The 24,829-nt window shown below is 35.0% G+C and overlaps 1 protein-coding gene across 3 annotated transcripts in view; it reads right to left on the reverse strand.

Annotated features, from left to right (window-relative positions):
• Positions 1 to 881: 881 nt before the first annotated feature.
• DAB2 (DAB adaptor protein 2) overlaps positions 882 to 24,829 on the reverse strand; it is a 162,996-nt gene continuing 139,048 nt past the window's right edge. Inside the window, exons 7-15 of one of the 3 annotated variants that reach the window (XM_063453998.1) lie at positions 21,044 to 21,070; positions 19,305 to 19,358; positions 11,891 to 11,953; positions 8,277 to 8,945; positions 6,280 to 6,451; positions 5,289 to 5,930; positions 3,567 to 3,679; positions 2,655 to 2,738; positions 882 to 1,711 (exon numbers count right to left, since the gene is read on the reverse strand). In XM_063453998.1, the coding sequence (XP_063310068.1) occupies positions 2,673 to 2,738; positions 3,567 to 3,679; positions 5,289 to 5,930; positions 6,280 to 6,451; positions 8,277 to 8,945; positions 11,891 to 11,953; positions 19,305 to 19,358; positions 21,044 to 21,070 (1,806 nt within the window). In that variant the 3' untranslated portion in view covers positions 882 to 1,711; positions 2,655 to 2,672. Of the gene's footprint in view, positions 1,712 to 2,654; positions 2,739 to 3,566; positions 3,683 to 5,288; positions 5,931 to 6,279; positions 6,452 to 8,276; positions 8,946 to 11,890; positions 11,954 to 19,304; positions 19,359 to 21,043; positions 21,071 to 24,829 lie in introns of all 3 variants that reach the window. The other 2 variants (XM_063453997.1, XM_063453999.1) reach the window with 2 other exon arrangements.

The following is a 24,829-nucleotide window of genomic DNA, read 5'->3' on the forward strand; positions in this document are numbered from 1 at the left end:
TTCGAGGTATACATTTGAATTGCACATTGATTAAGAAGGTTCTCATTGTATTATGGAAATTATTTGGTACGGTGAATTAAATGATACGGGACATCTGAATGAGAACATTTTTCTTTTTGTTTTTAAAACAGTCTGATCTGGTCACAGTTGTTTATCTTTCATCCTTCAATAAAAAAAATCTCTTGGTACAAACAGATTTAGGGACCAGAAACTCAACTCATAACTTAGGGTCTCTATATTTGCTTCATATTGAAATAGGAGCTGTGCTGGAACTGAATTAGTTCCCCTTCAAAAAGTCAAATGTGGTGCAACAACAAAATAAACTTGAACTTAACGAGGGGTGCTGAAGTGCTACACCATAATTTTCTTGAATTATGCCTATGACTATCATAGAATTATGGGCGATGTAGTCCAAATACATTCGGCATTCTATATTTAACCATTTGGATTGTCTGTTAAGTGGTTAATCACATGAGGCAATGCTGCAGTGTTGGTTATATAGATATGTAGCGCTAACATACAAAATTCCAGCAGCAGACTCAGCGCATTGACTTCAAATTGATATGTGATTTACATGAAAATTATAAGAGGAATTGGTTTATTTGTAAATAGAAATAAAGAACATCATTTGGGAACCTGGGTAATTGTTTAAACATCTTTTTTTCTTTCCATGAATCAACTTTTGAAACAGGAATATATATATTTTTATATATATATATATATAGATATATATATATATATATATATATATATAACGACACTGTATGATGGCAAAAAACATCAAAAACAAAGGTCTCTATAATTTCCTCATTCTCTTATCTTTCAAAATACCTTAGGATAGCTGTATGTATATTCCAAACCACATCTACCCGGTCCTACTACTAGGGTCCTTACATCTTTGGTGGAACTCTCATGGACTGATAACAACTCTCAGAGTTCTTACTGAAATCTTATTATACAGAGAAGGCCAAACTTCAGAGTATGGGTTTGAGGATTCAAAAACTTTTTTTTTTATCAATGAACCAATTTCAATGATATTATATTCAATGTATGCTTAATGTATGGAGATTTGTTTGACTAGGTACGAAGATGACATCTTTTAAATGAGCTCCATTTCCAACCTCACAAATTCAGGCTCTTTCGATTGCATTGTTGCCTAAAAATGACAATGTTGCCTATTGACGAAGCAATGTAAATGAGCTTTATCGGACATGGTAAGTTAATGATCAAATTCCTTGTTTTCTCTGGTTAATTTGTTGTCCCTTTGTGTAATTACCCCTGATGAAGCTTCCAAAAGTCAGTTATAATATCCACCTGAAACAAGAAAATGAACTACTAACATTAAGTTATTTACTGTCAAATCCTACTCCGAATTTTGTCCCACCCTGTACTTAAGACATATTCGTAAGTCCATATTGTAGAGGAAGGATGTACATAAGGGAACATGAAGGCATATGCTGTCTTTACATCTCAGACAAAATATCGTGTTCACCACAGTGTGTTAATATAGCTTATGTATTAAACCAAGCCAACTTTTGGTAACGAAAAGACCACTGACTATGTTGTTGTAATAGTAGGGCAGGAATCACTTCAAGAACCAGTGCAAATATTTCAATAACTAACATGGACATAAAACGAAAAAAAAAGAAGAGAAAGTCGCCATGGAGTTTGTTCGGTTACTTCAGTTTCCAGAATATTGCTCTGTTCATAGCTGTAATAAAAAAAAATTGAATAATTATCAGCTTATGACTACACCTAAATTCATAGCCATCACGTATCCATAAAGCAGAGCACAAGTTAGAGGAAGGGACACTCCACTGCACAAATTTAAAAATAAATAAATACACCACTGTTTAGAAGATAAACCAATTCAATTATGCATTATTTTCATTGGTATATCTAAAACAGCTTGCAAAAGCTGCAGGTGCTCTAGGAATGTATCTGTCACCCGAGCTTAGCTCCACTGAACTAAACAACCAGGAAGTAGCAGTACTGATTGTCTGACTGACAGCCAGGGGGGAGTATCAAAATTGGTTTACAAAAGTGACAACTTCTATTGAAATCTGCACTTTTTGTAAAATGAAAAAAAAAAAGAGGACAAACTCAAGCTGAGGTGCTTTAGTGGTCTGAAGTGACCCTTTAAATATACACCTAATATGTTTAAAAACCCTGCATTTTTAGGACTAATTACTTGTTATATAATTTGATGGTAAGCTCTTTAGTGCAAGGCCGTAACCACAAGGGTTAATCCACCAGGTTATTCCCTAAACTCCAAATTAAATCTGAATAACCAAGTTGATATTATGGCTGAAATTTTATTATTATGGAGAATTTTTTCCGAAATCAGTTATTTTTGTCCCCGTGTTTCCTTTCAGAGATTAGTAAATAACCCTGTACCGCTTGCTCTAAATGAAACTTGTGATGTTGAATTTATGACTATTTCTTTTAAACCATTTGTACAACACTGTTGGCACTTTATAAACAATAGGAAAAAAAACCTGTAATCATAGTTCTTGGATATTGTCTCTGGTGGTATCACATATGAAATGTTCCTAGATGTTCTAATGATCTATTTGATGGTTACTGAACTGTGCATTTAGGATGAAGAATACTGCTTCAGCCATATTTAAATGCTGGAACTAAACATTACTTACACACACACAGTAGCTACTTTAGGCAAATGGATTTCCAAATGGATCCCCAAATGGATCAGATGAAGTTATTTGATGCTGTGTTTTCTGTAAAAGATACATATTTTCAAGAATTAGAGACACCATAGGAATGAGGCTGGGGTGAGAAGTCTCTCCTGGACAAAGAGATGGCTATAAACTATAATTCAAGCTGCAGAACAGGAGTTTTATTATTTATATTATTCAGAAAATGCATGTTTTATTGTAAGGCTATTACAATCGTTATTTTGCAGTGAAATGCGTAGGTTGTCTGTAAGTAGATCTCGAAAGGGTGATAAGGGCACTTTATACCAAACGTTTGTACAGAATGAAAATGAATTCAATGAAATGTTATTCCTTGTGGCAGGCCCCACTCCTACCCCTACTTTACAGGAAATAAAAAATGCAGAAGATCCTCAGACTTTTCATTCTAATTCATGCCAAGTGTGTTAGCCTATGGGCTGCTGCATTGACAGGAGAAAATATAGTTTTATAATCACTCCTTCCTAATGATTTGAGTGTGTATCTATTGCTTTTATTAATTAATTAATTTTCACACTCCAAACATATGGAAGTTTTGTGATAAATAATTATCACATTTTTATATTTAATGATTTTATTTTATTACATTTTTTTTGACAATATTAGTCTACTGATATTTTACAGAGCCAGATATTCAGTGATTATGGATAAGATGTTAACTATTAGAGAATTACTCACAATAGATAGAATAATTAAATGGACTTTGTATTTTTACATCTGCCAAGTTTGGATTTTGATGTTAATGGCAAGTACAAAGGTGAAAAAAAACATTTGTCTATACTTTGTTAAAAGGTTTACATTTTCACAAACATTATGGGAATCATTTTGGCATGTGACAAATATAGTCAGACTTACAGAGTTTTGTAATGATGCATTGAAAGGTTCTGATCCAAATGGATATTCAAACAACCCTTCCATGGGTTTTGACACGGGCATAGTGTGATTCCGAGGGGCAGGTTTTGGTGGTTCTGCGAATAAATCAGACAGTAGTATTAGTAGTAAATTGAAATAGATAAATAAATCACAAAGTTTGTGTCAATTACTATTTTTTATTATATGGCAGAAGCACATTGTATTATACACCTTGTTCTCAACACAAAAATCAACTTAAAATGGACACAAGAGGCACCAAAGCAACTTTAGATTAATGAAGCAATGTTGTTGCATAGGTTGTGCCCCTGTAATCTCACTGCATAATTCTCTGACATTTGTTTATGTTTATGCAGCCCCTAATCACCCCCTCGTCCCTGGCTGTGACTCACACAGCTAACATGAAGAAATGCATTTTTATGTTAAGTCAGATGTTAAGTTACTTTAGACGTTTTATATCCTGCTCTGTAAATTGAACTTTAACACAAACAGAACTCCTGCAGTATCTAGCAGCCTAATAATAGAGCAGGGTATAAGATATTCTAAATAAAACACACTGTGCAAAAAAGGACATTTACACATCAGATTTCCTTTTACAGAAAGTGTTCACAAGAGCTGTGTGAATGATTTGTAGCTAAGCTGCATAAACAATGTGATTTAACTTCTAAATCACAAAGAATTAAACAGTGAGACTGCAGGGGCAGTCTAAAGTTGTTTTGGTGCCTTTAGTATCCCTTTAATGGCCTCTCGAAGATGTAATACTAATTAAATTACAAGAGCACATACCGTATGCTTATGCCATTTAAAACAATCTATTGAACTTGCAGGCACTGTTATTTCTGAGTAATTGTACATACACATAGCACTCTTCCTTACCTAGCTCAGAATTCTGTGCTCACTTGTGCTCTGAGCACCTAGACTGACTAACATTTGACTGTCAGATAATTAAATACAAATATAATATATGTCCAACAACCTATGACTTATGTCAATAGATTCTGCAGATTTCTGAAATACAAGTGCATTACCAGGACAACTTTAACTTAATTAAGCACTTTTGATGTATAGATAATGCCCCCGAAGTTTCACTGCTCAATTCTCTGCCATTTAGGAGGTAAATCACATTGGTTTCTGTTTATGCAGCCCTATCCACACCTCACCTGCCTGTGACTGACACAGCCTGCATGAAAACAAAATGGTTTCATTTTCAATAACATTCTTATTTTAAAAGTGTGTATCTCCTGCACTGTAAATTAAACTTTAATCACCCACAGGAGGGTCTAGAAAGCTATTAACAGAGCAGGAGATAAGAAATTATAAATTAAACAGAATTAGCAAAAAAGGAAGTTTAAACATTAGATGACTCTTTACAGGAAGTGTTTAGGAAAGTTGTATAAGTCACATGCAGGGAGGAGTGGCTAGGGCTGCACAAACAAAGTGATTTAATTCCTAAATGGCAGATAATAGAGCAATGAGACTGGAATTTTTTCATCTATTTGTTTCCATAGTTTCCTTTAGAAAAAATATCTATTACTATGATGAATTTGAGCAGAATTATGTCAATATACATTTTATTTGTTATTGGACCATAAAGAGTGCTGATGATTAGGGTTCTTGTCATAAAGTAGAAGTACAGCTGGAAAAGTATACTTCTCTAAAAATAAAGCAATTTTTAGGGAAATAACCAGAAAATAAACACATAATTACCATTAATTTTAGAAGAAATCTGCTTAATGTCAAAGTCGTCATGATCTGCATTTTCTTGGGGAATTCCTACTTTGCTATTAAAGTAACTGGAAAAGGCTCCAGATGCACTGGCAACATTGTTTTGATGATGTTCTCCACGTCTGGCAGGAACAGCAGGTGGCTTTGTAAGTTGGTAGTCTTTGAACATGTCTTTTACATTCTTTTTTTCTTTTTCACCAAGTGGATCCAGAGCTGTGAAAGCATCACTTTCTTTCTGAGGCGTCTCTTTTAGAGGTGCTGGTCTGGGTGGTGGCTGAGGAGGTGTTGAAATGGCACTTCCTGATTGTAGTAATCCAGAAGATAGAGTTGGTGGTGTTGGTGGAAACATGTTGACTTGGAAAGGATTGCCCGTATTTTGTTGTTGAGGCCAACCATGAGATTGGATTGATACTGGCTGATTCCATAGTGCAGGATGATTTTGCACAGGTGGTGGTGCTATAAAGTTTGCTGGTTGATTCCAAGATCCTATAGGTTGTGGAGTTGTGAGAACACTGGGCTGATTAAAACCAGTCTGTACATTGACTACTGGGTTTGCTATCGGTTGAGTGAAACCTAAAGCCCGGGGATTCCATTGTGTCTGAGATGAACTGACTGGAAGTGTACCTAGAAATATCCAAGCATATAATTGACAGTTTTAATTCAGGAATGTTAGGTTCAAGTATTGCAACATATTTTACCAAGTTTTAGGAACAAATGCCCATCTAATTGTTCAGAAAGACCTAACCATATATATCAGATCACAAAACAATATTCAGAAAGTTGACTAGAAAAATAAGTGACTGTTGTGGTATCTCACATGATTATCTAATATGTGAAGATACATCCCATCTAGAACATCAAAAACTCTGGATGAACATTTAGAAAAATTAATCGCTGAAAAAAGCCATTGTTCATGATGAATTGCACTGAGATGCTTACTAATCGCCTATCAATATCAATGTTATGTACTTACCAAGAGGTCCAGTGGCAGTTACCCCTGAGAAGCTGGGAGTTTTAAATAGATCCATAGGGTTTACTGTTGTTGAGAGTGTTTGGGCAGGTAGGGATACAGATGAAGCTGGTTCAGAGTTTATCACAGAGCTCGATGAAAAGAGGTCTGAGCCAAATATATCATCAGATGATGGCTGTGCATGAAAAATAATGAATGTGTGTAAGTGACACTGTATTGTGTCTCCTAAAGAGGGATAGTTGTGCTTAATGCATTTATTGAATGTGTTTTCTCACGTACAACATATGTCTGAAACCAAAACCACACCAAGACAAAGCTACAAAAAATAAGAAGCAACATATGGAATCAAAATAAAGTACAAAATATTTTGTTACATCCCAAAATTTATTTTGCAAATCTACTTCAGTGTCCCTTTACAGATCTATGATACGGCTTCATATTATTTTTGGATCAAGTTTTTTGTCTTTAGAGCCCAATTATCTAAAATGATGCTGTGTTCCACTACAGTTGGGTAAAATGTCTTCCTTAGTATAAGTGTTAATAATGTACAACGCTAGGAAAATAAAGGCTTTTTTTGTAAATTCTAACTGCAAATAGGGACTGTTCATTGCTGTTTGCAGATGTAAATAGTAAAAATAAATAAGTAATACATTTAATAAAAAAAAAAAAGGCTAAAAAAATACTTAGCATGTCAGAAAAGAGACCCATTTCTCTTTCTCTCAAAATAAAAAATAGTCATCAAATCTTCTGTCTCTGAGGCAAGATGGGCTCTACACTATTAGTTGTGCTAAGGTAAATCATTTACTGCATGCTATCAAATGTCCATTTTAAATGTGATGGTTATATACCAAAATTATATCCTGCAGTATATAATGTATATACATATATATTTTTTTAAGTGTTCACCCTTAATGGGCAAATAAGGCCAATTAATAATTGTCATATATGCTAATTAATATATAAGTGGATTTAATTAATTTAATTATGCAAAAACAAAGGGCTTGTTATGTCTAAAAACTTTTTGAATAAAAGCATCAGTTGTATACACACCAGCAGGACACATACCTGCGGTCAAGGCAATGAATATTTGCAGTTATCCCTGGTTGCTCAACTCCTTCTAAACCTCCCAGCACCTGATAGCCATTCTAACTAGTTGAACAATATTTACACCATAATAAACCTTGGAGCAATATAAACAAATACATGGAATGATGTTGAGATATATATATATCTAATCACTTTAAAAATCGAGATTTTAAAATCGGAATTAGTTGACTATAATCCATTTGCCAGTCTGTGAATAAACAAATAGTTATGGATCTATTAAGAAATAAACAACTATCAAACAGATGAAGAAAGCTTAGAATGGAATCTATGATTTTAAGTATAATGTAGCAAATCAGTTCTACTTACCATACATACACAAATGTAAGGCAGCATAAAATAACAAAATTGAAATATATTAGTGAGAAGCAGTGTTAAATACAAATTTAAAGAACAGGTATGCTTTAAAGGGACACTCCCATGAATATTGGTAAGTTAGCTTATACATACCAAGACTAGCATAATGCTGTATACTTTATCAGCTATGCCTTTTTAACATTGGGTGTAACATCCTACATGTGTATCGGAAAAACATTACATAGTTACTAGGCTGAAAAGAGACATGCGTTCGGCCTTTCATTAACTTCAAAAGTTTCAGATAACTGTAGCCAGATATTCCTTTTATTTTTGTATGCATACACGTGTCTGATCTCCATGTGCTAATAGATATATATATATAAAGCTAGAAAGCTCAGAATTGTATTACCAAGTAATTTTAGGTTTTCATTTTTAGAGACTTTCGGGCAATTTCTATCTTCCACATTTCATGACAGTGTCCCTTTAATAAGTCAAGGATCATGCACTGTTTAAAGTGTTTTCTATCAATGATAAAAGGATAGGATTCAATTGCTAACTATTTTTAATGGAGAATAAAACAAGTTGGAAAAAAGAGTCACCTTTACACATCTCCTGCCTCTTCCTGGCTTGGCACTTTGAGGTGGAGGGCTAATTGTTATAGGGTCAGAATTAACAGATTCTGCCTTTTGACTGGGACTGCTGTCTGAGTTCCTCTTTATACCATTTTGCAGATCCACTCCTTTGGGTGAGCTTTCGGCAAAAGGATTTGGTTTGGAGCTGCTGTGGCAACCATTCTGTCTATGTTCTAGAACACCATTCGGAGTCCTTGTTTTCTGAATGGACTGGCTAGCTTTAAACGGCCACTGGTCTGTCTTTGCTTCTTGCTTAGAAGACTGGTTAGAGATTTGGTCAAACTGCTGCCCAAATTCAGTATCATTTGCTAGAGCACCGTTGGTTCCTGAACCATTTACTACAGTTACATTTTCTCTTTTTTGATTTACAGAGTTTAAATCATGTGCAGAAGAAAAGGCTGATTGATCTTGAGCAGCGAATGGATCATCGCGAAAGGGATCGGGATTAGGAACAGGAAAAAAGCTGAGAGTGGCAGAAAATGGATTTTCAGGTGAGAAAGGTGGCTGTGCTTTTGGATGCGGAAGAGAAGTAAAAGCATTGATCATGCCATTTGATAAGAAGGGATTTCCTTTAACACAGTTTTGATTGGTGTCGATATCAGTGTTTAGATCCACTAACAGGATCTCGTTACTTTCCTATTTATGTAAAAAGAAATGAAACAAATGGTTAGCACTTAGCTAAATCAACATTAACTTGCACAATCATTTTTTCCACAGAAAGAGTAAATATATGAAGCAGAATGTTGACAGAATGTAACAACATGCTTAAAATTACACTTGATCAACTCAAAGCAAGATATTAAAAGTAAAAATAGAACTTTCATTAGACAATTTGTATGATTGTTAAATGATAAGATTTATGAAAGGAGTTAATTTTTCACCCCAGATGTTTATCAGAATATCATAGGTTTGTCCTTTAACCGATTCACAAATGTTTTGCACTTACAATATTAATTTTATTTGCGTCATTAACAAATCCAATGTTATAGTAAGGGAAATGATTACATTTAGATTGCCGTGACACCAGCACAGCAAAATCTGTGCAACATATAGTGTCTGGATTAAAAAGAACTGCAGATTTAGAATACTTTGTATCTTTACTAGGAGCCTGGACATTTTCAGGGCAAAATATTAAAGCGAATATGTCACAATTTGGATCCATTAATCTTAATCTACAGGACGCTAAAGGGAGGTAAGTACACATACCCTGGGCCAATGATAAAGTTGGCAAAGGCAGTGGAGCTTGACTAAATCTCCACCATTTGCCAACCTTCAAGTTAAACAGTTAACTAGTTAAACATAGTCCCTCTTTGTCCTTCTGTATAACTCTGTAAATAAAAGCCACGTGGGGGGATGGGAAGGGGTACTGAGACATGCCCAAGTAAAAAATTGACAGATCCGCTTTACTATTTCAAGCGATACACCCCATCCCTACAACATATACAGCGCTAAGCTCAATAAAAGAACACAGAAAGTAGACCATACAGAGGATAAATATTTCAATAACTAGAGAATTTGATCATTGCTGCCTATTACAGTTACTTGATTTGTTTTTATTTTCAAACACATTTCTCAGTTGTTAACTCGGCTTATTGCGCAGTAACCAGCTCTAAGTCGTAAGAAGTCATCTCCAACCATCTATCACAAAATACATTCGGCTCTGGCATTTCCATAATTAATTTACAATGATGTGGTGGTGATGTCTTAATTTTGTTGTCTCTTAATAAAGAGGTTATATAAAAAAAAACTAAAAGAAATCATCACGGCAGTCTGTCTTCTTTCCAAACCGTTCACCTGATTCTAGCATCTACTGGTGCCCAGTATCATCTTTTTTCAAGGTATGTTGAATGTATAAACTATCATAAACATTTCCAGCTCCCAAAGATCCCAACATTGAAGTGGTGTGGGATCTCTATCGAGTGATTATGAAAGGTATAGCAACATTCAGCAAATGATTGAAGGTATCATAAGTTATAGGATCTGAGATAAATGAGTTAATACCATCCAGAGCCTCATGATCTTACTCAGCATTACAAACATAACTTTTCATTACGGTTGTGAAGCAGAAAAGTTAAATAGTAAAACCAATTTGTACTTTGTACATGTCTGTTAACAGGAGATTTCACATTAATGTGAACAGTTTCAAATTGCTTAACTTTGACAAACATTAACACAACACAAACAAAATAAACTCAAAGTTTCTCTTAAATCACATGACTGAATAAAATAATCAATAGCTGTTTCACAACCAAAAACAAACAAAAAAAAATAATTCTACCGTCCTTTAAATACGTGTCTGCTTCCTGTAAGTGAAATGAAAACTGAAGATAATTTGTGATGATATTGAGATGTTCTATCAGAATATAATGATCAGTATCTAAATCTGAAGATGTGATAGGAATAGAGACATCTTGCAAACACACACGTTTATCTATACATGCAATACCTGATCTGTCTGCCTTAATTTATTGGGCAAAGTCATAGTATCCTGCTCAGACTTCTGTACCTTAACTAATTTCGTATCAAATGCAAATACAGAGATCTAGGTTTTAATGTCTCTGCAAGATCAATAAAGAAAGATTTTTATTTTTTGCTCCAGTAAGCACCCGAGGTATTCTTCTTATAAAGTGATCCCATTTGAGAATCTTCTATAGATAGTCTGCACCGTATTTTTAATCCAGTAAAACATTTCCCCTTATTCTGCCTGTTTCAGTGAGTAGAAAAATATTCAATGTGTTACCATATTGCACGATCTAGTAAAATGTACAATGGTTACATCTCAGGAAAACTGCTCATCTTTCAATTAGCCCTTTAAGAACATAGTAGAATTGTGCACAAATGCATTTCAGCTGGGACAAATCAAATTCCTTTTAATCCATGCCAAACTGGAAAGGATCCATCCTGCCAGAATTTCCCTGTGGAGTCTTGTTCATTAAATAAAACTCTGCAGGTAAATTCCAGATGGATCCATTCATTTGGGTGTAGATTCAAAAGAAATTTGATTCATTCGTATTAGCTGTCGACAATTTGTGCACAAGTGTAAAAAAAAACAAAAAACGTATTTTCTGGTACGGTATTAGGGAACATGTATACAATCTCAATATTGCACACGAGAGCATTTTAATAAAAGATTGATTTAGGATTCTAGAGTCATTTATCATTAGACGTTCTTCAAAATATACATTTATATTTACAATATGAAATACCACCTTTGCATTGTTTGAACTGCTTTTTATTCCTATACATTTATATTTGAGTTCTTGGCAGCAAACACAGTATTGGCAGCTTCGACGCTGACACCAATTCCAGTATTGATTTTTTTTAATGCTTTTAAAACACCTACAGAAAGTGACCCTGAGAAACTGCCCCTTTGTTCTCTTGTTATACCATTGTACTTGTTGTTTTCTACACATGTACATAAGACATTGAGATCTCCATTTGCTACAAGTTGTAAATGATTCTCTGACATCAGGTCCTTCTAAATGTCCAACAGAATACTATGTTCTACAAAAAGAAATTAGGAAATGTATTTGTATTCCAGTTAATAGCAACTTGCAATGCATACGGTAAACTGTACTTACAGATGGACTGTTGAGGTCAGGGGGAGTGGACATGTCACCAAACAAATTCATCTGGTCAACACCCTTTGGAAAGAAGTAATATGTTATCAAAGTGTTCAACTCTGGCATTGATTTAGACCAAAACATTAGATGAATATGACACGATTGCTAAATGTTCCGGAAGGTCAATCATAGTTAGATACTTTATCTTAAAAAAATCTACTGCAAATAAAAAAGGTACAAACTTATTTTTCCAGTTCCGCTATTTTGCTCTATATGTAAAATTCACTTTTAATTCATTTTGAAACCCCAACAATTCAAACTTCCTAAATATCCCAGCGATGGACAAATATACCACCATGAAACTGGATAACTTGTATTGCAGTATTTAACCTGGGTGGTGCTACAATGTATAGAGCTTTCTGAGAAACTAAGATATTTTTTCCTCTTTAAATCATTAGTTATTATTTAATTCAGCATTGTAAAATTATACAGCCACTCAAGTTTTCAAGCAGTCTAAAAGTATGATTTAATTTATTTAGGCTACCCATCCATGAAACAATCAATTTCATTGACTAGATTCACAAAAAAAAAGGAGTGACATGCATGCAAATAAAGGTTGCATTTAAATACTTTTCCACAGTGTGGGGTCAAATCTAATAAAATTTTTTATATAAGCAGTTTAAATCTGCTAATAAATTGTGCTAAGACACACGAGAAGAATGAAGAAAAGAAAGTTAAAACCAGAGGAAAGAAAATGTCTGAAGAGGATAAAGATTAATTAGACAGGGTACTTGTAGTGTGTTTACTAATAAAATAACATTAAGAAACTTCTATGGTCTAGGTTTGAAATATAACTTTTATTATTTTGTTAACTTACTAATAGAGATGTCCCCAACAGTTCGCCGGGAACTGTTCGCCAGGAACTGTTCGCCGGCGAACATAGCTTGTTCGCGGTCGCCACGGCGGGCGAACATATGCAATGTTCGGTCCGCCCCCTATTCGTCATGGAGGTGGGAGGGTCTGGGAGGGAGGGTCTGCTGCTGATTGGCTGGAATGTGTCTGCTGACTGTGAGGTACAGGGTCAAAGTTTACTCAATGATGACGAATAGGGGGCGGACCGAACATCGCATATGTTCGCCCGCCGCGGCGACCGCGAACAAGCTATGTTCGATGGCGAATAGTTCCCGGCGAACTGTTCGGGACATCTCTACTTACTAATCATGTTAATGTTTATCTAATAACCTTCATCAGGACTAAGAGAATAAACTCATGCCCCCAGCAATGGAATCTGGAGCGATCACTAGTTTCACAACCTTAAATAAACAAACCTCTAATTCACCAACCTTGGTCCTGCTATTGTAACCCTTTTAGGAACTGTAATGTTTCCACTCCAGGGTTAAACATACCTCTAGTGGTTGTCTTCCTGACAGCCAATAGAGGCTCATCTATAGCAGCACTCAAGTTAACCTTAAACATGTAACCAACGTAGCTCATCGGAAAGCATCAAATTCAAAACTTTCCTATGAGAAGTATTTGGATGTGTAAGAGGTGCTCACTGTGCATCAGTCTTCGATGCTCCACTATGAGGAGCATTGGATTGGCCGTCGTAGAAAGATACGGATGACGCTACTGGGGGAGTCACGGGTTGCAGTTCCCAGAAACTCTTGGTACTGCTATAAAGTTACGCAAATTTTTTTTCAAGTTTTTACAGCAAATTGGGGGGAGGGGGGGATATAGGGGAACCTAAAACTAATCGAGCACTAGGACATTATTGCATTAGGATTACAGATTTCGATCCCTAATTCTATAGTGTTCCATTAGATAAGGCCTTTACTGGTATACAGCATATTTCAGTGCTGACACCTTTAGGGGACATGCTTCATTTATTGCTCTGTATCAGTGCACAGTAATTGTAATTTTACAACCCTATATTTTAGGTGAATAAAGTTATTCACTAAATTGAGAATTCAAATTGAATTTTAAATTTAAAGTAAAAAAACAGTACAATAGCGGACTTAGATATTTTTTTCAGTTTGGCTATTTTAACCTTAAATTTGAATTACTTTGAATGTATCTTTTATTCTCATTTTTTGTGAATAACACTGTGCATCTATAACGTAATTAAGAATGCTAATCCCATACATTGTAATTCTTGTATAACAGAAACTATAAAACACAAACAAAACTGTACATGCTATAATTTCATGGAAGAAATAAAAAATAATAAAAATAAAAACATGGGAACCACAAAACTACCACGACTGATCAGTGTATATGATGGTCAATAAAGACTCAGGATCCCAAAATGCTCTCTTCAAACCCATAACAAAAATAGATCCTTAAAAAATGTTTTCCCAGATTAAAGAGACAGGGTGTCAATGCTGTTGAACAAGCATTGATGGCTAGAATAAGAATAAAAATCACTGGCCTTTGAACATAGGCATTTGAGAATCCTGATGCAGACTGAGGTCTATCGATAAAAAGAATGAGATATATCATTAAAAATAAAAAAAAACTACCACCATTTTTACAAGAATGAATACCGGTTTAGGATTGCTCTCAATAAAACAAGTGAGTAAAAATAATGGAAAATGAAATTTTAAATGTGTTCAGACCAGTGATATGCAACAGTGCAATAGTGACATAAAAAATGCAAGAACTTTAATCAAGCTGCAATTTCAAAGGCACTGAATTTGGTTACTTGTATACACACAAGCTTTAGTAGATATAAGCATACAGAATGTTTAACTGTCAATGGATTCACTAGTTAAGAATTGGTGGATATGTGTATTTGTGTATGTAGATAAAATTACAAGAGCATACACAGGATAACAGGAAATTCAGTTTATTTCCTAGATAACCTATCAATATCATTGTTACAAGCCCTTTGCATTCTAATTGCTTTGGGTTTTCTCACCCATCCAAGGGCATACCTCCCAAGTGATCTATTTTAGATAGGAAAGTCCCTCTCTGACTCTCTTTTTTTTTAATGCTAATCTCCTTGTTGGTAATAGTTTACAATCATCTGTAAGTCTGCATTGACCATAAGGTTATTGGTATCAATTCAGACATTACAAAGATGTGACCTTCAGTCATATAGCTTCCCGTTAGTCGCATGGGGTTAAAGCCTTCTCTGTTTCCTAATTGCTAACCTCTGCCAGAGAATGAACATTCTGTAGAAAATGTAAAACACTTGAAATAAGTCCCTGAAGTATTAAATTAATGTGACACCGATTACAGAGTTTTAAGTATGCCTTATCACTTGAAATCCGATTTAAATGAAAGCAAGTTGGGACTATTAAGTGCTAAAATGTCATATTTTAATACAAGGCTTATTCACAAGGAAATGACTATCTGAAATTAGAAAAGATATATCATTCATTCTGCTTTGATTATCTTAACCAAGACTGACATCACTTGTATTACAAATTATGGTTTAAGTGGCCCAAGTATTCTTGATTAGAAAGTTCTCTACTCAGGGTTTTGGAACTATAGTGTCTTCTGTGAGATTAAACCATGGCATTTTTGGTTGGCAGAAGCTCTATATAAAAACCAAACTATAGAGACATCATCCTTCTGACTTCATTTATTGCACAGAAAGTGCAGTTTATATTTTTTTCACTATTTTGCACTAGATTTATGATAGATGTAGCTATAAATTATTTAGTATATATTTCGCCCTATAATAAACCGGCTCCCAGTATCTATGTTAGCAAGCACTGTTTGCCAACTCATTCTCTATTTTGATATTATTTGTATTACTTATTTTGTACATTTTCCAATGTCTGAATGATGAATGCAATATCTTGCAAAGCACAAATATTAAATCCGGCTTCTCGATGCAATTTGTCTTTCCTGTTAGCGGTGCAAAAATATATATTTATTTTTTAATGCTAAAGAGATGCCTAGCTGAGAAGTGAAGCTCCTTACTCAGATCACATCAATCAGACAAATTTCTTTGGAAGAAAAAAAAATCTTAAAACAATTGAAAGAAATTAGGGCTCCTGCATTTTTCGTATTCGCAAACAGATATGTTAAGTCTTCAGGCTAAAGAGGAAGTGACAGTATAGTCATGATATAATGGGAATGTTTATGGTAATTTGGTAACCATTTTTAACATTGTGTAGTACTTTATACTAGCACATAGCACTTTACAGCCTATCCTCGGGGATCCACAGAAAGATGAGGACTGTAAAGCGTTCCGACTGGGGAGATGGCCATTTGATTTGTATTATGACGCTAGTATTCTGAGGCCAATATGTGTGTGTGGAACATTTTAAGGAATGTTATTTTGGCTTTAAAATTATACCACTACATGTTTGACATGTTTCCCTTTACATACTGAGTTGAAGCAAGCAGACAAAGGAAAAAGAAGATCTGAGACACCCTTGTTTTTGAGATTTGTACATTTGGATCTTTTGTTCGTCAGTGCGCTTAACTATTTTTTTCCAATACCATGTAATACCATGTTATGAGATGTATTTTCAAAGTTCCTTTAAATTTGGTATATAATGGGGTTTGCCTACCCCACTGTCATGAAGGAGTTAAGCTTACCAGAGAGGCTATTGGTATATTTGACTGATGTCTAACAAGTGTTAGAGAACATAGAAAAGCTGGCGATTTGCATTGTAGGTACACCAAGTTATTTCTTAAACAAAAATGGACCCGATGAAATGTTAAAGGAACACTATAGTGTCAGGAATACAAAGTGTACTTCTGACACTATAGGTCTAAAATAACAGTTTAGGTGGCTGCGCACCTGTAAAAAGAGTTAAAGGTGATTCTACTCACCTTTCTCCAGCATCGTGAGAGTTTCCTTGTGCCTGGTTCCTTCCCCACACTGCCCCCTTTCCCATAGGAAGGCAGTGAGAGGTTGTTGCGCCTACATGGCAAAATGCCAAGCTGCACCAATCAGCATCTCCTCATAGAGATGCTTTGAATTAATGCATCTCTATGCGGAATGTTCAGCGTATCCGTGCAGAGTGTGGAGACGCTGAATGTCAGCAGCACTGACCCAGGAAGTACCTCTAGTGGTCGTCTGATTGACTGCCACTAGAGGTGATCCTTGTCAGTAATGTAAACACTGCCTTTTCTCTGAAGGGACTGGCTATAGGCACCAGAACTACTACATTAAGCTGTAGTTATTCTTATGACTATAGTGTCCTTTTAAGATTGGCTATTTTTGTCCAGCCCTGCACAATGCAGATCTTGAGCATAAGCGCTTCAGTTCCTGCATCTACAGGCATTTGCGATAAAATTCAGTCCTACGTCTAGGATTTTAAAGACTAATAAGAAGAAAAAAGTGCTGTTTCGCATCAGATACATCAAGTCAGTGTAAATATGCCATATAATGTTCGTTGATTTCTGAGAGGTTCTTTCTTCTGTTTATGTCACTATTGCACTACAATGCTAATAGACTTACCGACACTTAATTGCGGCCCTTAACAATCTTTGTTTTTGGTCTGACAAGGGAAGGAGAGATTTGAATTAAGTCAAGAAAAGGGGACATGGGCTTTACAGAGAAAATAATAATAATAATAATAAAAAAATTAAAAAAAAAAAAAAACAACAAAAAAACAATTTGCCCATGTCAGGAAAAGGAAATAAAGATTCATAGATTCAGAGTGAATAAATATTCCTTCTTCAGATTTTACATTTTAATATTTATAAACTGATTTATTGAGTTAGGAAAGCATCCAAGATAAATTATTAGACACGTATTCTTTACAGCGTTTGTGGCTTTGTTCTGCAAGGTTATCTTTATCACGTCAACATTCCACTGGAATGCTGATAAATTACCAATAAACGTAGATGAATAATTATTATGTGTCACTATGTGGTATTCCCTATTATGTCGCTATACAGTTCTAGGTATTCACAAACAAGTTCTATGTAAATCTGCTTGCAATTCATTCAGATGCTGTAATAATTTATCAACTTTCTTTCCAGGAACATGTATACATGACACAGATTGTTTTTATTATTAAAATATCAAATGCAATATATTACAACAAACCCACTTACCGGTACCTTCACCTCCTGTCCAGCACTGATCCTCATCCTTATATGATCAGTAGTAATATCGTAATTTTGCTTATTTTTGCATTCTGACTGTATTTTGGGAATCTGCATTTTCCAAAATACCAGCAGATTTCACGCATATCAAGTAATTGTTTTTTTTTTACCGTAACACTGTATGGTATAAAAAAGTATGTTTGCTTTTGCTGTTATCTCTATCATATAGTTTCTTATAAACTCTAATTCTTTATGACCCAGTGTCTAGTGTTTCAACAAAAGATTGAATCCTTAATGCTGCTTTTACCCAATTTGCTGAGCTAGCTATGAATTCCATGTTTCAAATAATGTGAAAGTAGATGAGAGGAGATTGTTAGCGAAGAGATTAAAATGATGGCAAGACGAATGTAATAAGCAGCAGAAGTGGAACAGAGATCTGGTTATTGCTGTAAAAATAGGTGATTAAACCAAAAATAAATGTACTATAACTGTATCAAAAAAAGTGTTGTTTTAAAAATATAAAAAATTGTGCAAAACCTTTTTAGCCTTGCATAACTAGTGAAAGTGATCTAGGACTTGATTTAATATGTTGGATAGGCTTTTCAAATAATGTAATAGTTTTGAATCAACTTCTAAAATGATTTGATATTTTGAAAAAAAATATTTTTTAATGTTTTATTACTCTAATACTCTATACTTCTATTTTTTATATTTTAATATATTAAACACGTTTTTTTTTTTTTTTAAAGTTTTTCCAAAAGTATTGGAAAAAACATATTCAAAAATATTAAATCAAGGAGGTAAACAGAGTATGCAAACATTGCACCATCGGGCTAGTGAAATGAGGCTGATTCGAGAAATTCATAATGTCTTCGGAGGTAGCTGAATGCCACTAGTAAGCTGGTATGTTCCGACCTGCAAACTATCTGTAGTGATTTATAGTATTATGAATGTTTGTCGTCTTGCAAGCTCTGTTACACCTTATATATACACGTTTTAATATATTATCCGCTTGGATTGATTTGCATTTTTATGCTGTTTTTTTTTCTGTGATTGATTATTATCATATGGAGCCTCAGATTTAATATATGGACAATACCTTTTACTATATACATATGATTGCAATGCTATATTTGACCATGTTATGATTTCTGTTTTTGTTTTACATTTTCCCCTGCTCTATGTAGTTTGTATATTTTTTATGGAAGAATGCCATGTGTTATTGACAGTTACGCACTTTGAGAATGATCTAAGCTAGCAAAGAACACATTACACTTTCAAGAACTGACTAATTTTCTTGGCTGTTGCAGCTTTTTTTTCCAATTTGTTACATCTCAAATGCATTTATCTTATTTCTTTTTGAACTAAAGAAAGTAAATGCAGACAAAAAAAAAAAAAAAACAAGACGTTTACTTACCAGTTTTATCTTGTCCACTTCCTCATTAATGCTGAGCAAAGCATCAGTGCCGTTCTAAAGACAATAAAAATATTTATTTTTGCAAATACTACAACGATTGAAATATGCGAACATTAACATAAAGTTCTAACTTCTTATAAGCAAAGGGTGAATATCTGTATATTATATATTTTAATATTATATATATTATTAATATCTGCATATATTTGAAGAATCAAGACATATACTTGTTTTATCTCCTACAATGTATAAGTAAACATACATTTACAAATTTACAGCCAATTATTTATATTCATTATTTTATGATACATGTATCCCTACTACATGTTTAAATGTATCACGTCTTTTAAATATGCAGTGGGATTATCTATGTAATAATGTGATGGATACAATGACTTTGTGGTGGCTGTCTTTCCCACCTTTATTAGATGCTTAGACAGGCATTTCATGTAAAACTTTGAACTTATATTTTAGCAATAAAATAATGCAATCTTGGATTATTATATAGTAGTAAATGTGGTGATTTTATTCTTTCAAAGTCAGCGGTCACAAAGGACTTCTGTTAAAAAGATTTTAGGATCAATACATTGAACACTGATACTGTATAACTAATTGTCAATGACTAAATAATAGTGCCACGTGAACCACTATGTAGATACCTGTGTGTGACGGTAGTCACCATCACCAAGAGCTTAAGATGGACAATTCAATTAGATATCTGGATGATTCCTATGATTAAGTCACCTGTGTCCATTGTGGGTGCAGGGTGTGTGTGTCATGTGATTGTTGGGGTTAAAAGTTAATGTGTTCTCCTGTCTTGCTAATGCTTGCAATCAACTTGGTGGATTTGGCTGTGGAGCTTGTACAGTGCCACCTGTTGGTTGCAAGGATCTAGCAACAGCTATATGCAATTATGCACTACCTGAATAGCAAGGCTTTGGGTACATTTGCATATTTGGGTAAATTTGCATATTGCTAAGTCTGCAGGCAGGAGAGATATTTTCTGTTAATTATTGTCTTTCCCACCCTTTATAAATATACCATTGTGTTATAATAAGTTGCTGCATGTTGTCTGCTTTGATTTGACTGTTTGTCTGTTGACTGTTTGATTTTGACTGTTGTTACAGCAATCTTTATGTAATGAACATATGGGCTAGTCCTAGGAAAAATAACATTTTGTATGTTAGCTCCTGTAGGAACTTTTGTCCTGTGTGGATTTGTAGGAATCCCAGTGACAGAATCTTATTTTACTGGTTGCAGGATCCCTCCAGCCCTGGGATAAAGCAAGAGAGCTAGGTCTGAGAACCTCAAGTGCCTTGGTAAAGGCAATAACTATAATCATTGTGTTATGGCTTAATTTATCCTTTTCTTTTGTTATATTTGCAAAATTAATTCAAATATGTTATTGAGAAAATATAGGCAATTACCATGTTGTTGCAGAAGTTCAAATCAAAATGATAATTATCTCTCACATTATCCTCAGCTCTTACTAACAGTGAAGGTCCAAATGTCCTTAAATAGTTGTATCCATCCCCATTTTCATCATACTAGAAGATCCACCCATTCTCGTAAAAAAATTTTAAAAATACAAATTCCCCACACTCTTTAATGACCCATTGGTACACATGCAAGGCGATTCTTTGTGATGGTTTTTAAAGAGTCAATTATAGTATTCATGGCCAATAGGAATAAAAACTACGTGAACATAATACATTAGATGAAAAGAGGTGCAGCATTACCTCCACAGGCTGTTTGCTTTCATCATTCTGCAAAAGAAAGAAATACATTGATGTAACAGAAATCTCTAATTGCATATTAAAGTAATTAGTTTAATTTATAATAATTTTTACTGATGCTTTTAGAATAAATAATTCTGAACAGATTGAGGATCTAACACTGCTATATTTTAAACTCGATGTTCCCAAGTAATGAGCATTTGGTGTAAAATGGAGAAAACTGTGGGGGAAAATAGTCTCTGATGCAGTGCCATTATGGTACGAAACGCGCAAGTGTCATTTTCTGCTGTGTCTTTTTCCTTTGCCAAGTCTTAGCCTGGAATTTTAATGAAGTAATAAAAGTATATTTTTATATTGCTGTATTGGGCATTTTTTTCTCCTTTAAAAGTTTGGCATCCAATGTTTTGTTTCAGGCAAATAATGCACCTGGTTGCAGAGAAGAATGGACAAATTATGAAATTTGTTGAGTGTGGATACGAGCTGGGAATCACTCACTCTTGTTACACCCTGCTACAGTGTTATATTGCTAAGGCCTGGATACCAAATATCACAACTAAAAGAAATCCCTCTGGATTCATATATATATTCATATTCAAACACAGAATGTCTATCTACCTAAAAGATATCCAGATCTTCATCAAAAGAACGTGGTGTGTTTTCCTCAGTTCCTTCATCTTCTATGTGGAGTCCATGTCTAATACTAGTTTATCCTTTTAGGGTTATCACAGGATTGGTGTGGTTTTCTAGTCTTTTCAGTCTGGTTTAATACATTCTAGGGCCACATACTTGTTCTGTTTCTTAGTGATGATTTTGCACTCAAGAGATCTGATATACAGATAGTTGGTCTTAACTTCCCTATTAAAGGGATACTATAGTCACCAAAACAACTTTAGCTTAATGAAGCCATTTTGGTGTATAGATCATGCCGCTGCAGTCTCACTGCTCAATCCTCTGCCATTTAGGAGTTATATCACTTTTGTTTCTGTTTATGCAGCCCTAGTCACACCTTCCCTGTCTGTGACTGACACGGCTTGCATGAAAAACAATGGTATAATTTTCAATCGTTGATTTGTTTCAGAATTTTTTATCTCCTGCTCTGTAACTTGAACTTTAATCACACACAGGAGGCTCCTGCAAGGTCTAGCAGGCTATTAACAGTGCAGTAGGTAAATAATTCTAAATGAAAAAGAAGGGAAGCACAACTATAGTAGTGCACAAAGTGCTACCTCAAATCAATTTGAAGAACAAGCAAGAATACAATCATTCCTGACAGAGCCCTTTCTCAATGCACTGCAAGAACAAAATACATAAAAAAATGGGCTCTGCCCGAAACGTCTGTATTCTTGCTTGTTCCTCAAATTAATTTGAGGTAGCACTTTGTGCACTACTATAGTTGCACTTCCTTTATTTTTTCTGTATTTTGCATGATCTGTGCACTGGAAGATCTACAATGTGTGGGGGGCAGCTGCACTTCTTAAGCTTTAACTGCATAATACTTTGTGATTATTATTATTATTTTCCTATAGGTACCATGGTAACCCTTGCCTCTATATAACTGTAAACGTGCAATAAAGGAAGCTTAAACATTAGATCTCACTTTGTAGGAAGTGCTTAGGAAACATGTGTAAGTCACATGCAAGCAGTGTTCATTTTGGCGGCAAATTTCAATTTAGTTGCAATCATAGTCTTTTGATCTGACTTGTTTTTGTTTTATTCTAGTTTTAGTCGACTAAATCTTAAAAAAGTTTAGTCGACTGAAATCTGACTAAAATTGTTAAGTCGAAAAAACTAACACTGCATGCAGGGAGGTGTGACTAGGGCAGAGAATTGAGCTGTGAGACTGCAGAGGAATGATCTATACACCAAAACCGCTTCATTAAGCTGTTTTAGTGGCTACAGTGTCCCTTTAACTACAGTGTATAGATCAGCCTTTCCCACATCTAGATTGGCTTGTGTGTTATTCATAACATCATTTTTGCTCATATTGTTTTTCTACTAGAAATCTGTTGTCTTCACAGACAGATAATGATATCCCCACACCTCAGAAATTTAATCATTCCAGATATCCTTGATAATCTGTAAGCACCCAAAATCACAGTCTGCTATACCCCAGCTACCCACACGGACTAGTTACTATAAACCCCAGTAACAGTGTAACCCAACAGCTCAATCTGAAGATCCAGCCAGAATGTGGCTTTATGGACCTTTCCCTGTGTCCAAGAGTCTTGCTAGTGAGGTTCCTCTAATCTTACCAGACTTGCTTAGTTCCATAAAACATCACACTTCCTGTACATTGTATGTGTTACTTTATTCCTTTGAGAGTTTATTCACGTTTGTTTTACTTAAAGTTTCTTGAATATAAAACAATATTTAATATGTTTACCTTACATTTCACTTGCTTTCTGTTTTCTATATAAAGTATTTCAAGGTTTCAATCATTTTCAGGAATTTAAAGTTACTATCAAATTTAAGGCCAATATAGTTGAATATGAAACAATCTCCAAGTCAGCTATGCTTCCAGTTCAGTTCATTTGTTTAAAGGACCACTATAGGCATCCAGACCACTTCAGCTTAATGAAGTGGCCTGGATGCCAGGTCCATCTAGGTTTAACCCTTTCTGCTGTAAACATAGCAGTTTCAGAGAAACTGCTATGTTTACAAATGGGTTAATCCAGCCTCTAGTGGCTGTCTCATTGACAGCCGCTAGAGGCGCTTCTGCGCTTCTCACTGTGATTTTCACAGTAAGAAGATGCCAGCGTCCATAGGAAAGCATTGAGAATGCTTTCCTATGAGACTGGCTGAATGTGCGCGCAGCTCTTGCCGTGCATGCGCATTCAGCCGATGATGGCGAAAAGGAGGAGGAGAGTTCCCCAGTGCCAAGGAAGCCCAGCGGGGGAAAACAGGTAAGATTTAACCCCTTCCACTACCTAGAGCCCGGCGGGAGGGGGGCCCTGAGGGTGGGGGGGACCTAGTGACCCTATAGAGCCAGGAAAACGAGTATGTTTTTCTGGCACTATAGTGGTCCTTTAAAAGTTGAAATTCACTTTTGAATTCAATTTGGATTCTTAACAATTCACTTTATTAAACAGCTCTGTTACTGTTTGTTTGCATGTGCGGTTTCCACTTACCCCACTATTGGCCTGTCTTAGCACTATTTCAGCATAGCCCAGAAACATCTTTACTCTATTTATAGCATGCAACAATTCAGAGCCCTTTCACAAAAGTATTCAAACCATTTAGAATTTAGAATTCAATTTGAATTCACAACAATTTTCACTTCACTTAACAACCTAGAATGAATTCACAGTTTATGTTGCTGTTTTACAATGTGTCCAGCAGGTGGAGCTCCTATAATGTGAAGCAGTCTTGTATAGGTAAGGTCATGTAAATATTATCCATAAACCAAGTAGTCTATGATATATGAGAAATTAAATAGTTAATAAGCCGTTATGTATCAGTTATATTAAAGGAATGTGTGAAGTCTGAAAAAAACAAAAATCAAACGTATAAATCTACACAACTTTGTTTGCCTCTCTCAGAACTGAGGACTGCAATTTTGGCTCCTTGTCAATGATTGTTATATGTCAGGGTTAGGTAACCTTCAGCACTCCAGATATAATGGACTACGTCTCCCATAATGCTTGTACAGCCATAATGCTGGCAAAGCATCATGGGAGATGTAGTGCACAACATCTGGAGTGCCAAAGGTTGCCTACCCTTGTTATAAGCTCTGCCTTTACATCTGTCAGTCAGCATTGAGAGAGCATAGACCAAAGAAGAGGAACAGAA

This window comes from Pelobates fuscus, chromosome 5 (genome assembly GCF_036172605.1).
Source record: "Pelobates fuscus isolate aPelFus1 chromosome 5, aPelFus1.pri, whole genome shotgun sequence".
Lineage (NCBI taxonomy): Eukaryota > Metazoa > Chordata > Amphibia > Anura > Pelobatidae > Pelobates > Pelobates fuscus.